This window comes from Macaca thibetana, chromosome X (genome assembly GCF_024542745.1).
Source record: "Macaca thibetana thibetana isolate TM-01 chromosome X, ASM2454274v1, whole genome shotgun sequence".
NCBI classification, from domain to species: domain Eukaryota; kingdom Metazoa; phylum Chordata; class Mammalia; order Primates; family Cercopithecidae; genus Macaca; species Macaca thibetana.
In genome coordinates, this window is record NC_065598.1 from 118,736,680 (window position 1) to 118,753,972 (window position 17,293).

General features: G+C 37.8%; 1 protein-coding gene across 10 annotated transcripts in view; it reads right to left on the reverse strand.

The window, feature by feature from the left end:
• The window catches only part of THOC2 (THO complex subunit 2), a 131,816-nt gene that overhangs the window by 63,168 nt on the left and 51,355 nt on the right, over window positions 1–17,293 (reverse strand). For all 10 annotated transcript variants that reach the window (XR_007722738.1, XM_050777340.1, XM_050777339.1 and 7 more), the window contains exons 9-12: window positions 8,456–8,548; window positions 4,937–5,092; window positions 3,886–4,058; window positions 2,410–2,605 (exon numbers count right to left, since the gene is read on the reverse strand). Coding sequence is in view for 9 of the 10 variants with exons in the window: in XM_050777340.1 (XP_050633297.1) it covers window positions 2,410–2,605; window positions 3,886–4,058; window positions 4,937–5,092; window positions 8,456–8,548 (618 nt within the window). In the remaining variant the exon portion in view is untranslated. The remainder of the gene's footprint in view (window positions 1–2,409; window positions 2,606–3,885; window positions 4,059–4,936; window positions 5,093–8,455; window positions 8,549–17,293) is intronic.

A 17,293-nucleotide genomic window follows, 5' to 3' on the forward strand; every position in this document is an offset into this window, starting at 1 on the left:
CAACCTACCTAGGCAACATAGAGAGACTTTGTCTCTACAAATATTTTAAAAAATTAGCCAGGCATGGCAGCATGCACCTGTGGTCCTAGCTACTTGGGCTGCTGAGGCAGAAAGATCCCTTCAGCGTGAGAGATCAAGGCTGCAGTGAGCCATGGTGGTGCCACTTACACTCCAGCCTTCATGACAAAGTGCAACCCTATCTCAAAAACAAACAAAAAAAACTACCAAGTATAAAAAGGCAAGTCAAATATTTCAGATGTCAAGAAATTAATATACAATAGCCATTAGTATTTCTATACAGTTACTGTTGTCGAAAATTCAAATTAGATATAATCACCAAACACTGAAGACACCCTGCATTTGTGCTTTTTAACAACGTCTAGATGTTTTTTCAGTTGTCATGTTTCACAACTTTAAAGAAACTATGTATAATTCTTTTCAGCTTTAAAACCTTGGGCTGGGCAAAGATTTCTTAGAGCATGAAAAGCAAACCATAAAAGAAAAATACTACTAAATTGGAATTAATCAAACGTTAAAATTTTTTTGCTGTTAAAAAATAGTTAACAAAATGAAAAGGCAAATCAGACTAAGAAAAAAATTTCCAAATATCACATGTCTGGTAAGGCCTTGCATCCAGAATAAAGAACTCTTACAACTCAATAATAAAAAGACAAATAATCCAACCTAAAAATGTGCAAGAGACATGAACAGACATTTCACTAAAGATAACTATAAATGGCAAATAAGCACATGAAAAGATGATCAACATCCCTAGTCACCGGAACGAAATTAAAAGTTCAGCAAGACACCACTACATACCCACTAGAATGACTAAAATTTAAAAGAGTGACAACACCAGGTGTTGGTGGGAATGTGGAACAATTAGAAGTCTCATACAACAGCTCTTAGGAATGCAAAATGGTACAGACGCTTTGAAACAGTTTGGTAATTTTTTATGAAATTAAACATATAGTTACTCATATGACCCATCAATCCCACTCCTAGAGACACAAAAACACATGCCTCCCAAAAGGCTTGTGCAAGAATATTGAAAGCAGCGCTACAATAGCCTCCAAGTAGAAACAACCCAAATGCCCATCAACTGGTGGCTACACTCCGGTACATCTATGTAATAAAATATCACTCAGCAATAAAGGAAACTACTGACACATGCAACTTGGATAAATCTCGAAAGCTTAAATGGAAGAAACTAGACAGAGAAGAGTATATACCATATGATTCCATTTATTAATTAAGATGTAGAAAAAGCAAAACTATAGTGATGGAAAGCCTATCAGAGGTTGCCAGGAACAGCAATGGAAGGAGGGAACTTCTATATCATAATTGTAGTGGTGAACATACAACTGTATGCATTTGTCAAAACTCATCGAATTGTACACTTAAAATTGTAGAAGTTTACTGTATTTAAATTATACCTCAAAGTTGATTTTTTAAAAAAGCATAAATGTTTATGTTAGGATAATAACTAGAATGGAGTATGAGAAAGACTCTAGGTTGCAGGTACTATTCTATTTTTTGATTTGGGTAGTGGACATATGGGTGCTTAGTTTAGGGAAAGTCACTGAGCTGTATTTTTCCATATGTATGTTTTATTTCAATAAAAATCTTACTAAAAAAAAAAAAAAAATGGGTCCTCAACAGTCTGAGGCTGAAAAGACTACACATAGCAGCAATGATTGAAAACTACACTCAAGAAAATGACTAGATGGTAAGCAGAGGAAAAGAATGCAAGGTAACCACTAATTATAAGGGAATTCAAAAAGCGGCCACTTGTCTGAAGTACATTTTCCCATGTGAGGGACTTAACTAATAATCTAGCTAGATTTGGGTTATATTAATATATACAGTTATGCACCATTTAACAATGTTTCGGTTGATGGACCACATATACGACCAGGGTCATATAATACTATACTAGAGCTAAAAAATTCCTATTGCCTAGTGATATCATGGTTGTCCTAACAACTTAGTGCAAGGTATTACCTTTTATATGTTTAGATATGTTCAGATACACAAATACTTAACAGTGTATTACAACTGCCCATAGTATTCAGTATGGTAACATTCTGTACAGATTTGTAGCCTAGGAGTAACAGGTCATACCATATAGCCTAGGTTATGTAGTAGGTCACACCATCTAGGCTTGTAGAAGTACACTCTCTGACGTTTGCACAATGACGAATCACCTAATGATGCATTTCTCACCTGTCATTAAGCAACATGTGACTGTATATGGTTAGGACACACTGGAATTTTCCACAAACCTCACTCAACATAACCCTTTATTAACTGAGGTTCATATTTTTATTTCTAAAGATACTCATAACACAAGTACACTCAGAACATTTTCATTTCAAAATTTAGGTTTGTAAGAAAAATCTTACTTACCTCCTTCATAAATGACTTGCCTATGCGCACCACTTTTGCAAATAAAATGGGATCGTGAGAAAGGTGAGGACCAAGGTAACAGAACATATTGAACACGTCTCTCCTCAAATCTTCAAAGCTCTCAGCTTGTTTTGGTGCCCTCTTGTTTTGCAAAGCATTAACAGGTGAGCCTTTAGCACCTTTAGGAACACCAACTCTATTTTAAAAAGTAAAATAAATAAATAAATACATATATATAATAAATATAACTATATACACACACACTACAATATCTATCATTTTAAGTTAACAAAGTTATCTTAATCAGCGAAATGTTTTCTTGCTCATATTTGCTTTCTACATTTCAATTGTGCCTAACTTTATTATACCAGATAATTCTCAACTGGTAGAAACACATAAAAACAACAGTCATTAGAGAAAAAAAAAGAATCAGAACTCAGAGGAGAATGTTCCAAATTAACTGCTTAACCAGAGAAATGCGGATTTCAAGGAACATCTAACATACACCAACTGAATCTGCTTTTAAACTTGGCCAGTATCGTGAACTTGGATGTGGGAATGGGAAACAAGGGATGGACCTAAGACACACTGAAAGATGAAACAGAAAAATATGGATATAACAACACTGATTCAAGTCAATTGACATTGACATTTCTCAATCTGGATTCCACAACCTAGAGTATGTAGAATGTGGTGGTAGGGAAAGTGAGTCACGTAATTAAAGAGGGTCACTTCAGGAGATCACACCCAGAGTTCCCACCTGCTCAGCAGGTGTCCCACTGTGGAGTCACAGGGGTCACTCTCTAAGAAGCCTGCATGGTCCATGGCCCATGAGGTGACACTGACGGCAGCAACCAGCAGCTACACAAAAGTCACAAGGCTGAGGCTTTTGAGGCAGGCTCTCATCTATGGGGCTGTAGCCAGAGCCGCTATCAATACTGCTCCTACGTATCCTGCAAGTAGGCAGAAAGCTAAAGGACTAGACGACATAGTAACCAGGGATGATAAGAGAGGCTGCACTAGTAATTTCCAGAACAGCAACCTATATGCCAGGAAAGGTAAGGGAATCAGAAAGGCAATGTCCTCACTCAGAGCCACTCAGCCAGGATAGAGAAAAATTACACTAAGAAAAAACTTCAGCAATTCTTCTTTGCCCCTCCCAACCACTGAGAGGAGGAAAAGTCAAAACCAGAAGAATGGGGTTTCAACTCTCAATGGAACAAACGTAACCTAGAAGTCTAACTTGTAGTTTTTAGACTACACTGCAGCACACATTCTAGAACCCCTGGTGTAGACGTTAGAAGACAAGCCACTGATTAATATATATCAGACTGATACACTCTGTGAATAGTTCTTATCTTTTGATAAAAGGTACTATAATACATGCTTGGTTTGAGGAGATAAGATAAATACAGAATTTGTTGTAGTCCTAAGCTATTTCTACCTCAATGATTAGTAAAGTATACAGATACATACCTTCGGTAGAGAGGCTCAATAGTTATATGAATGAGCTTGCAAATAGCAAGGGCTATTAGCTTGTGTGAAGCTGCATAGTATGGAGGCATCTGATCCATAATGTTCTGTGCATGTTGCCAATCACCAATCTTTAATAAGGCTTCCAACAAGCCAAGTTTTTGGTTATCAGGTGGCTAAAAATGAATAGTCAAAACTAAGATACTCAGGATACAGACATCAAGAAATCTTAATACTTCATCACTTAAAAAATTGACCTAAGCAACACATCAAAAATATTTGTTATTCATGGGAAATTAAACAATATATTCCTGAAAGTACAATCAAAATTTTTAGCTATTGAAAAAACATCAGGGCCAGGCGCAGCAGCTCACACCTATAGTCCCAGGAACTTGGGAGGTTGAGGCGGGCAGATCACTTGAGCTCAGAAGTTTGAGACAAGCCTGGGCAACATGGCAAAATCCCATCTCTACAAAAAATACAAAAATTAGCCAGGTGTGGTGGTGCATGCCTGTAGTCCCAGCTACTCAGGAGGCTAAGGCGGGAGAATTACTTGAGTCTAGGAAGCAGAAGACTGCAATGAGCTGTAATCATGTCACTGAACTCCAGCCTGGGTGAAAGAGTGAGACCCTGTCTCAAAAATAATAATAAATTAATTTTAAAAAAAAACAGACACAGGCATTACAGTTCATAGACTTGGAATTAAGTTCTACTTAATGTTATGTCGTGCCACAGGAAACCAGAATTCATCATCTATGAGAATCCCTTTAGGATTTGAGGGCCACTAATACACAGAGGACAATTAAAGTCAATACCTCTTGTGATTTTACTTAGAAAACATTTTGAAATTTATACAAGAAAAAAATATGACAGCTTCTCTTAAAAAGGAGCCATTCAGATTAAAAATAAAACCACTGGAGCAAATGATCCAGAAAATGAGGTTTCAGCAAAATGAAAACTAAGAAATTATTCTTCCATAAATGACTATTTAGAAGTTAAATTTCATAATTCAAAATCCAGAAGACACTTAATCTTACTAGAATGAATTACATACCTTCTCTACTTTCTCCTCTTCTTTTTCCTTTTCTTTCTCTCGCTCATCCATTTTTTCAGAAGACAACACAACCATCGTAAGCTTTCTAACAATTTGCTTAGCTTCTGCAATTTCTCGTTTATGTTCATCCATAATGCAATTATCAGCTGGAAGAAGCTAAAAATGGTACATTAAAATTTCATAAAACAGCTAATACCAACTACCTGTTCACATAAAAAGCAAACACTATTCTCAATTGATAAAACTAAAAATAAGAAGTCTAACTTATTCATGACCATTTGCCTTCTAAGTAAATTCCAGTTATTTTCTTATAATTTGACAGAATTAAGTACCTGAATTCTGTACCCCTTTTAAAATCAAGTCGCAGCTCAAAGTTTCACATCTTCTGTCTGATAGAGTCCCTAAAGTAATATAATACCACAACAGTGATGTTTTCCATTGAATTTATTAGTTTGCCCAAGAAAATATATAGCAGTTCCATTAAAAACATTACAAATTTCCCCATTAAAGGCTAAACTCCAAATTAAATAAAGCATTGCAATATGGATCCAATATGGGAAAGGTGAGCTACTAAATAACACGAAGGGATAAATTTAAATCATCTAAATGAAAAATTTTAGGTAGAAAAATTATTAGTAACTTGACATCTCACTTCTTCTAGAAGCTTATTTAACTTAAGTCACAAGCCAGTTACTAGTTTATTGCAAAAGGAAAAGTACTATGTGCATAGTCAACCCTCCATTATGAAAAAGGCTCAAGTATCTCAAGTACAGTCACCTTGTATGAGTGAAAGATGATTAATGTAGACATTTATAAAATAACCCTAACACAAAGAAAAATTCAGGCAACAAACCATTACTTAGTAGTTTCTGCTAGTCACTATAAACTATAAAAGAAATGTTCCTGCCCCCTAAAAATGCATAATCTATTTCATTAATTAGGTTTAACATAAACAGTAAATGAAAATAATAATGAAATATTAAACATTATAGATTCCATTCCATTAATCAAAAAAAAAAAAAAAAAAAAGGAAGGAAAGAGAAAAGTCACTATGGACTGGTGCAAGGAAGTAAGCAAGACTTTTTCTCATTCTGTATGTTCTCCCCTGGCAATCAAACACATTTTTATTGCTGTACTTATACACCTGGCACAGGTCCTCTTGTTTTATTTTTTATTTATTTATTTATTTATTTATTTTTTTGAGTCAGTTTCGCTCTTGTTGCCCAGGCTGGAGTGAAATGGCACGATCTCGGCTCACCGCAACCTCCACTTCCCAGGTTCAAGCAATTCTGTCTCAGCCTCTCGAGTAGCCGGGATTACAGGCATGGGCCACCACCCCCGGGGTAATTTTGTACTTTTAGTAGAGATGGGATTTCAGCATGTTGGTCAGGCTGGTCTTCAACTCCTGACCTCAGCTGATCTGCCCGCCTTGGCCTCCCAAAGTGCTGGGATTACAAGCGTGAGCCACCGCGCCCGGCCATAGGTCCTTACCTTTTACCCAGACAATTACAACTCCCTCTAATGGGCAAACTGTTTCTTCTTATAGTTCTCTCAACTTTTATTTCTGTGTATTTTGAGAATATGTCATTAGATACATGTAAAGTTAGAACTGTTTTTATCTTCCTAGTGAGCACAATCTTGTTATTATGAAGTAGCCCTCTTTGTCTCCTTCTGCCAAAAAGTCTATTTTGTCCAACAATAATAAGTTTGCTGATATATTTTCTCATCCTTTTACTATCAACATTTCATTATCCTTAGGTTTAAGCTGTTTCTCATAAAAATAATAAACTCATTTTTAATTCCATTTGACAATCTTTGTCATATTAACAGGACCACTTAGTCTGCTTACATTTACTGTTAAATGCAATCATAATGAGTAATAAATCTATCATCAATTTGTACTTTCCACATATGCCGGTCTATACTTCCCTGTAAAGTCATACCTAGGTTTTTAAATTCTCCCTTTTCTGTCCAATTTTCCATATTCTCAGTTTCTACATCACATCTCTCCTTTAAATACTAAATGGTTCTCCACTCCCAACAGAAAAATCCAGATTCTTTACTATGTCACTTAAGCCCTTAGCAGTTTAGCTCTTCTCTATTCCATCCTCATTCCCCCTATATATCACCCTAGGCTCCAACCACTCTGAGCTTCCTGACAGTCCCATAAAGGGATAAAAAAGCCCTTTCAAATCTCCTGCCTTGGCTGGGCATGGTGGCTCATGCCTGTAATCCCAGCACTTTGGGAGGCTGAGGCAGACAGATCACCTGAGGTCAGGAGTTCAAGACCAGCCTGGCCAACACGGTGAAACCCCATCTCTACTAAAAATACAAAAATTACTTGGGCATGGTGGCGTGCACCTGTAATCCCAGCTACTTGGGAGGCTGAGGCAGGAGAATCGCTTGAACCGGGAGGCGGAGGTTGTAGTGAGCTGAGATCGCACCACTGCACTCCAGCCTGGGTAACAGTGAGACTCTGTCTCAAGAAAACAACAACAACAACAACTCCTCCTGTCTTTATACTCAGTTAATTCTACTTACAAAGTTTTCTACCATTTCAGCCTAGATGACCCTACTTGTCTATCAAGATCCCAGTTCAACATAACTAGTTTGGGAAAGTCTTCCAAAAGCCCCCCAAGACAGATATGGTCACTATCTATTCTGAGCTTTGTGAATATCTCCAATAGAGTACCTATTAAATAATGCAAAATTTTTTTTTCCTTTGCTAGACTATGACTGCTTCCAAGGTAGAGACCAAGTTTTACTCAACTCTGTAGCCACAGTATACAAAAATAGGCAATGATGTTAATAAAGTGATTTCAAAGGCAGTGAAGATGATATCACCTTTGGACATATTTGTTTTAAAATAATAGATATCCTAATGCAAAACCTAATAGAAGAGGAATTTATACACTATTAGCCTAGATTTTCAAACTGATGGCTAAATTTTTGTTACACTAGAGATCAACTGCCACAATCATGAACTCTTCTACATCCTGGGTCCAGCAATAAAAGCATAATAGTAGTCATTTAGTGCACACAAATAACACAAGAAAAATATTTTTTAAATATACTAAACATAAAAATACACTAATGAAGTTCCCCATTCATCCTGAATGCCTAAAATTAACAGTTTAGAGAGAAAGAAGCAGTATATAGGTAACTCCGTATTTCTCATCATTTGTAGATAATAAAAAGGCTTAAAAAACCACATTGGTTAGAACTTGGCCTCTCTCCCCATGAGCTACTCCTTGATGACAGTTAAGAACTTGAACTTCATATCCAAACTCAAACTCCGTAAAGGTGACCAAAAAGGTATGTAATTTTCATAGACTGCCAAAGAACTAAATTCATTCACTTTATAAAATAAACAAAAAGCAACAATGTAGTGGGGCTTCAAAGAGTAAGACTTGAGAACCTAGAACCAACCCAATCCTGGGGGTGCTATGTGGCTACCTACTCCTCTTCCCTACCCTTGGGACAGACAACCAAATATTCTTAGCAGCCCACTTGACTTACATGTACATAAAGATCATCTAAATCAATAAGATTAAATTGCAGAAGTACTGCTGCAACTCTGTATAAAGATGATGGTGTCTCGCCATTTGGTTCCTAGAAATATAAAAAAAAGTTTCCACTTAGTGCAGAAAGGACAATTAAAGCAACATCCTTCACCTACCAATAATTAAGAACAATTAGATCAAATACTCTAGGCCAAGAAAGTGCTTCACTGCTCTTCCTTATCTTACCAAACATCTGAATTCAATACAAGGATTATTATGCCAACATCCCTTTTCACATTGGAACATCTTCTGAAGAACACAAGGAAAGTAATTTCAAAAATAGACACAATTTACAGTGCAGGTTAACATTTAAATAAAACCTCACAACTGAATAGAGTGATATTTTATAATGCACAAGATTTAGTCTGCAGTTCTGTTTATATCTGTGTTTTCTTTTCTGTTCTTTGTGTGTTTTTTGGTTTTAGGGGTTTTTTTCGATACAGGGTCTCACTCTGTCACCCAGTCTGGAGTGCAGTGGCATGATCATGGCTCACTGCAGCCCTGACCTCCCAGGCTCAAGCGATCCTCCCATCTCAGCCTCCTGAGTAGCTGAACTACAGGTACATGCCCCCACACTCGACTTTTTTTTTTTTTTTTAATAGAGATGGGGTCTCACTACGTCGCTCAGGCTGATCTCGAACTCCTGGGCTCTAGTGATCCTCCCACCTCAGTCTCCCAAAGTGATGAGATTACAGGCATGAGCCACCACGCCTGGCTGATACATGTGTGTTTTCTTAACTTGCTTTTTCAAATTAGTTCTCCGTGGAGACGCAGAGAGACAAACTGACAAGTGCAGAAGAACCATCAGCGTTTGCTTTATATTTTTCTTCCTTTAATTTTATTTCTTGGGTTTTATACTAAGTATATCTGGCTGTCAGTTGATGTTCCCCACAAAACAGGTGTACGTAAATATTACAGATGAATAAATCGATGTTTTAAAGTACAGAATGTCAAAGTCAATTCCAGGCTAGCCATGAGGACCCTACATAGAAACATAAGAATCTTTGAATGCTATGAATTTTCAAATCTAATTTGCATACTGCTGAGGTCAGATGAATGGAACAGTGACGTGAGAATAACTGGCAATAACTAACTGGCCAAATGTAAATAAAAAGCAAACAATAACAATACACTATGTTCTTTTTATACTCAATACTGAAAATGAGACCTTTGTATGTAAGGTTCTTCCCACAATTGTGATATTACGCAAATAAAATACAAAGCTAACCAAACTAATGTTTATCATTTATAGAAGGCATTGTTTCACTCTATTTTTAAAAAACAGATGAGATGTCTTCAATGTAACAATAGTTTCCTAATTCTAATTTGTTTGCAGGCCAGGCACAGCAGCTCAAGCCTGTAATCCCAACACTTTGCGAGGCCAAGGTGGGCAGATCACCTGAGGTCAGGAGTTTCAGACCAACCCGGACAACACACTGAAACCCCGTCTCTACTAAAAATACAAAAATTAGCCGGGCGTGGTGGCAGCCACCTATAATACCAGCTACTTGGGAGGCTGAGGCAGGAGAATCACTTCAGCCCAGGAGGCGGAGGTTGCAGTGAGCCAAGATCATGCCACTGCACTCCAGCCTGGGTGACAAAGAGAGACTCCATCTCAAAAAACTTTTTAAAACATATAAAAATAAATGTTTATAAATGGTTATTTAGTATCAAAACATTTTCCCATAAAAACCAATTGTTGCCAGGGTTTCAAAACAAACTCACAAAAGCTTATTTAACTTATTGACAACCTCTCCTCCACTACCTGACTTGAATGTACCAGAGCCATGTTCATTACTCCCTTCATTCTTGTTTAAATAAATCACCACAATATGCCCCACACTCTCATCCACATACTGTTATGCACAATCCCTGTTCTGTCCCATCATACCTTTCCACATCCTTGAAATACTTCCACAGAATCATATGGAATTCATGATCCATCCTCAGCAAAATTCCCTATATCCAAACCTCTCATCTAAAGGTTCTTTTCACCATGGTGCTCACACAGAACCTGGTTCACCCTGAGAACAGCACTGCCATTGTAACCCAGTTAAATGGTAGCTGTTTTCCTCAGACACCTCACACTACCAGGCCTAGAGGTGATGTGGCAGTTTTCTTTTTGCTTTTTATTGTTGCTTCCAGGCTATTCTCCCTCTATCCTCCCAGCTTTGAATTTCATATCACTCACTACTCCCTCACTATTGTTGCAATCTAGTTTCAATCTGTTGTGGTCAGAGATGATATTTTGTATGATTTCAACCGAGACTTGTTTTGTGGCCTAATATATGGTCTATTCTAAAGAATGTTCCATGTGCATTGAGAAGAATGTAGATTCTGTTGTTGGGTGTAATGTTCTATATATATAAAAAGTCTAATTGGTTTATAACGTTGTTCAAGTCTTCTATTTTCTTACTCATCTTTTGTCAAGTAATGGTTAGTTGTTCTAACCATTAATGAAAGTAAGGTATGGAAATGTCCAATAATTACAGAACTATGTTTCCTTCAAGTCTGCCAATGTTTGCTTCAAATACTCTGGGGCTCTGTTGTTTGGTACATGTATGTTTATAACTGTTATATCTTCTCAATGGGTTATCCATTTTATCATTATGTCTTTCATTGTCTCTTGTAAAAACTTACTGTCTTAAAGTCCACTTTGATATTAGTATAGCCACCCCAGGTCTCTCCAGCATAATGCTTGCACAAAGTATGTTTCCATACTTTCAGTTTCAAGCTATTTGTATCTCTAAATCTAAAGCAAGTTCCTCATACACAGTACATAGCTGGATCATGATTTTTTATACATTCTGCCAAACTCTTGCCTGTTAATTGGTGAGTTTAATCCATTTACATTCAAAATAATTATAGATAAGGATGAACTTTATCATTTTGCTAGCTGTTTTCTGTCATATTTTTGTTCCTCATTTCCTCTATCACTGCCTTTTTTGTTTGATTTTGTGTGTGTGCACCATTCTGATCCCCTTCTTCTCTTTTCTGTTTAGTTTTTAATTATTTTCTTAGTGGTTCCTTTAGGTATAATAATTAACATTTTAAACTTAAAACAACCTAGTTTGAATTAATACCAACTTCACTTCAATAGTGTACAAAACCTCTGCACCTATACATCTCTGCCCCTCCCCATCTATTGTTAGTCACAAATTACATTTTTATAGTATGCCATTTGACAGATTTATAACCTGGGTGATGGGATGAATTGTACCCCAAACCTCAGCATCACACAATATACCCAGGTAACAAATCTGCACATGTACCCTGAGTCTAAAATAAAAGTTTAAATTATTTTTTTAAAGATTCATAATTATTATTTTATGTATTTGTCTTTTAAGTCATATAGGAAAAAAAGGAGTTACAAACCACAAATGTAATAATACTGGCTTTTATATTTTACCTAGAGTTACTTACAGTGTTCTTTCTTTGGCTTGGCTTCTTCTGCCTGCTCAAATCTACTGTTGAACCTCTAAAGTGAATTTTTTATTTCAGTTATTGTACTTTTCAACTCCGGAATTTGTTTGGTTCCTTTTCATAATTTTGTATCTCTTTATGGATGTTCTCTATTTATTTGGTGAGACAGCACACTCCTGGTTTCCTTTAGCTCATAAAGCATTTTAAGACTATTGATTTAAATTCCTTATCTAGGCCGGGCACAGTGACTCACACCTGTAATAATCCCAGCACTTTGGGAGTCCGGGGCAGGCGGATCAATTGAGGTCAGGAGTTCAAAACCAGCCTGGCCAACATGGTGAAACCGTCTTTACTATAAAGACAAAAATCAGTCAGGCATGGTGGTGTGCACCTGTAGTCCCAGTTGTACTCAGGAGGTTGAGGCAGGAGAATCACTTGAACCCAGGAGACAGAGGTTGCAGTGAGCCAAGATTGTGCCACTGCACTTCAGCCTGGGTGACAGAGGGAGACTCCGTCTCAAAAAAAAAACTGGACATATTTAATATTATGTAGCAAGTATGGAGATCAGATTATTATCCACCCCCAAATGCCCAGAGGTTGGTTGATGCTGCTCATTGTTCATTTATTGTTGTGTGTGTGTGTTTAGTGACTTTTATAAACCCTTTTTGTAAAGTCTGTATTCTTCATCACGTGTGGCCACTTGAATCTATGTTCTGTCAGCTTAGTGACCAACTAGTATATTGACAGTTTTTTTAAAGACCTGGAGCAAAAATAAATAGGAAAAGAGAGTGCATTAGAAGACTCCTCAAAGTTTGGCCAGACCATTCACAGCTCTGCCTCGGTCTTCACTTCCTGCCTACTCAGACCCAGAAGAGAAAGCTTAGGGTCTCCTGGGTGACAGAGGGAGACTCCACCTCAAAAAAAAACTGGACATATTTAATATTATGTAGCAAGTATAAAAGATTTAAAATGGTACACCTGTGTAGGACACCCACCAAGAATAGAGCGTGCAGGACCAGAAGTTGCTCTGGGTAAGTTAGCGAGTGAATATGAAGGTCTAAGACATTGCTGGACACTACTAACACTATATTTTATAAACACTATATATTTAGGTTAAAATTTTTTTAATATTTCTTTCTTCAATAAATTAAAATAAATTAAGCTTAGCTTACTGTAACTTTTTTACCTTATAAGCTTTTTAATATTTTTTAACTTTTTGACTTTTTTGTAATAACGCTTAGCTTAAAACACTTTGTACAGCTGTACAAAAATTTTTTTCTTTATGTCCTTATTCTATAAGCTTTTTTGTATTTTTAAGACTTGTTGGCCAGGTGCGGTGGCTCGCACCTGTAATCCCAGCACTTTGGGAGGCCGAGGAAGGTGGATCACCTGAGGTCAGGAGTTCAAGACCAGCCTGACCAACATGGTGAAACCCCATCTCCACTAAAAATACAAAAAATTAGCCACGCTTAGTGGCAGGCGCCTGTAATCCCAGCTACTCGGGAGGCTGAGGCAGGAGAATGGCTTGAATCCGGGAGGCGGAGGCTGCAGTGAGGCCGAGATTGCGCCATTGCACTCCAGCATGGGCAAGGAGAACAAAACTCCATCTCAAAAAAAAAAAAGATTTAAGCTCTTTAAACATTTTTGTTAAAAACTAAGACACAAACACACACATGAGCCTAGGCCCTACCCAGGATCAGAATCATCAATATCACTGTCTTCCATCTCCACATCTTTTCCCACTAGAAGATGTTTAGGGGCAATACCACTCATGAAGTGGTCATCTATGATAACAATGTCTTCTTCTGGAATACCTCCTGAAGGACCTGAGGCTCTTCTTGAGGAGGTGCCACTCTTTTCAGAAATATGTCCATGCCATGATGGTTTGCCTGTCACAGATTTGCTTGTAAGTAGATAATGCACCATGTACATTCCTCTCTATTAATAAAAACCTTGGTCAGTGTTGGGGTCCATGTTTTCAAACTTTTTTTTTTTTTTTTTTTTTTTGAGATGGAGTCTTGCTCTGTCACCCAGGCTGCAGTGCAGTGGCATGATCTCGGCTCACTGCAATCTCCACCTCTCGGGTTCAAGTGATTCTCCTGCCTCAGCCACCCTAGTAGCCAGGATTACAGGTATGCACCACCATGCCTGGCTAATTTTTCTGTTTTTGGTAGAGACGGGGTTTCACCATGTTGGCCAGGCTGGTCTCGAACTGCTGACCTCAAGTGATCCACCCGCCTCGGCTTCCCAAATTGCTGGTATTACAGGCGTGAGCTACCGAGGCCGGCCCATGTTTTCAAATTTTTTAAGGAGCTTGCTGAAAAGCTTCTGCTAAACCCTTTACTGTGAATTTTCTTGGGGGTTGTTCTCCTGTAGTTTCCTTTTCTTGGGCCTCTTTTTCAGCTATGTGTTCCTGTTTCATTATAATCTTAACGCAACCACTGTCATATATGTGGTCCATTGTTGACCGAAACATCATTGTGCAGCACATAACTGTACTTCCCTACCTCCTCTCCTAACCTCCAATACCTCCTCTCTCATCCTCACAGCTGATGTCCTTGTTCTCAGTAAGAAAATTAGATCAATTGGATTTCTACAAACTCCCAATCACACCTACCCAACTATACCTACATATATTGCCTTTATACCTCTTATGATAAACTCTCTATCCTCCTATAAAATGTTAATCCACCCACTTAAGCACCAAACTCCATTTTCTCTATCCTCAAGAACACCGCTCCAAATAATTCTCAACTCTCTCCCCTGTATCACCAGCTCTCCCCTTTCCACTCAGTCGTATCCATCAGCATACAAACACGTTCTCTCTCTCATCTTAAAAAATCTCTCAATCCCACTCCCTTGCCATCTACCATCCCATTTAGTCTGTACCCCTTTGTAGCAACTGCTTGATAAAGTTGTCAGTTGTCAATGTCTCCAATTCTACTCTTCCCATTATCTCTTAATATCACCCAATTCCACCAAAACTGCTAGTTTTGACCTCCCTCCAACGGTCAATTTTCAGTCCTTCAATGACCTGTCAGAGGCATTTGACAGTTAATCATTCCTTCCTCTATTTAGCTTCCAAAATGCCACATTCTCTGTTTTCCTCCTACTTTACAAGTTGTTCGTCATCTACATTATTTGCTGGTTCCTCGTCTTCTCCTAGACCCTTAACACTGGAGTGCCCCAAGACACAGTCCTTGGCTCTCTTCTCTTGCCTCTCAGTATACAACCCTTAGTGATTTCATCCAATGTCATATCTTTAAATAGCATCTACATGCTTTTGATACCCACATTTCTATTTCTGGCCCAGTCTATTCTCTTGAACACCAGGTCCATATATCCAATTATTTACTCAGATCCATAAATTGATTATCTACACTTGGATGTCGAAGAGACATCTCAAACTTAACATGCACAAAGGGAATTCCTAATTCTCACTTCCAACACTCCAAACCCGATCCACCTGAAATTTTCCCTAAGTTGGTGACAACACTATCTTTTTAACTGCTCAGTCCAAAAAACTTCAGCATAGTCCTTAACTCTACTTTCTCACATCCTGTATCCAATCCATCAGCAAACACTATTGCTTTACCTTCAAATACATTCAGAATCTCATTGATATCCACTGCTGCCACACATAGACTGATCCACTGAAAATCTAAGTAATCACACACACACAAACACACACACTTTCTCTCTCTGTCTCTCTCTGTCTCTCTCTCATCACAGACACACACACACCCCCGACTCACGTCACCACTGGAGGTTGCTATTAAAGAAACTCCTTACTCTGATAGCTCGCAATTAGTGGGAACATATTAATCATTTGTCCTGCCTTTCCAGTAGGAACTGTATTTCAAGGAAAGCAAACAGCCTGAGTTAGTAAGGGACAACTCTTCTTTATTAGAAGAATGACAGCTAATAAATATATAGGGCATGATAAAATTAGTAAATCATCAATTTGGAAACCCTAAAGGGAAAGCTGGCTCAAGCAAAGGTCATCCATGGATTCTAAACCATTTAACGTAAAGTTGATGAGAAACTGGATACTCCCAGGTTGCCAAAGTATCAACCTGCAGATAATTTGTTATTGAAGGGAAAGACGGTGGGGATGGGGGTAGGGGGAGTGCCATTGTATAACTGAGGGATCAGACTGTCACAAACTTACTGAACCATTTAAAGACAGTCAAACATTAGATGTTACATAATATCACAATCTATAAAGTATTTTTGCCATTAAATATTTTACCTGAACATAATCAAGTCTTTAGACCTCACTCCAAGTATATAACAAATACAGGAAATAAAGAACAAATAAGATGAAAAAGCAATTAGATAAATCCAAAAGATGGGGTCTTCTAGGAATAGTCTCATCAATAAGTCGACGCCATGAAAAAATGGAGAAGGTGGGGAACTATTCTAAATTAAAAGAGAAGGAGAATCTTGACAATCAAATACAACATGTGGTCTTTGATTAGATCATTATTTGAACAGACCAGTTGTAAAATGCATTTTGGGGACAATTTAGAAAATATGAATACAGTCTAGGTTTATTATATGACAGTAATCTAGTTATGTTATGAAATTGAACCTGGAGGATCACCTGAGGTCAGGAGTTCGAGACCAGCCTGACCAATGTGGAGAAACCCCATCTCTACTAAAAACACAAAATTAGCCAGGCATGGTGGCAGGCGCCTGTAATCCCAGCTACTCAGGAGGCTGGGTCAGGAGAATCGCTTAAGCCCAGGAGACGGAGGTTGCAGTGAGCTGAGATCGCACCATTGCGCTCCAGCCTGGGCAACAGGAGCAAAACTCCATCTCAAAAAAGAAAAAAAAGGAAAATGCCCTTCCTTTTAAAAACTGTAAACTATAGTATTTAGGAAGAAGCTTTCATGATATTTGTAACACAAATTAAAATTTTTAATATGGCAACATGTTAATAAACTCAATTGTAAATAATGGGGTTATAAGTATTCATTATACTATTCACTCTTTTCTACATTTGAAAATGTTCACAATAAAATAAGAGAGAAACAAAATGTAAAGCTAAGTTAGATCACATCACTACCCTACTCAAAACCCTCCACTGGCTTCACACAGTATCAAAATCAAAAACCTTGCACTGACTCTGTGATCTCATCCCCTGCATCTCTGACCTCATCTCCTACTGTTCTACTCAATCACTCTGATACATCCACACTGACCTCCTTACTTTTCTTCAACATGTCAGGCATGCTGACACCTTAGGGCCACTGCAGTGACTGTTCCCTTAGCCTAGAGGCTCTTCCTCAGACATCTACACAGTTTACATCCTCATATCCTTCATGTCTTTGCTTAAATCTCATCTTTTCAATGAGTATTCTCACTA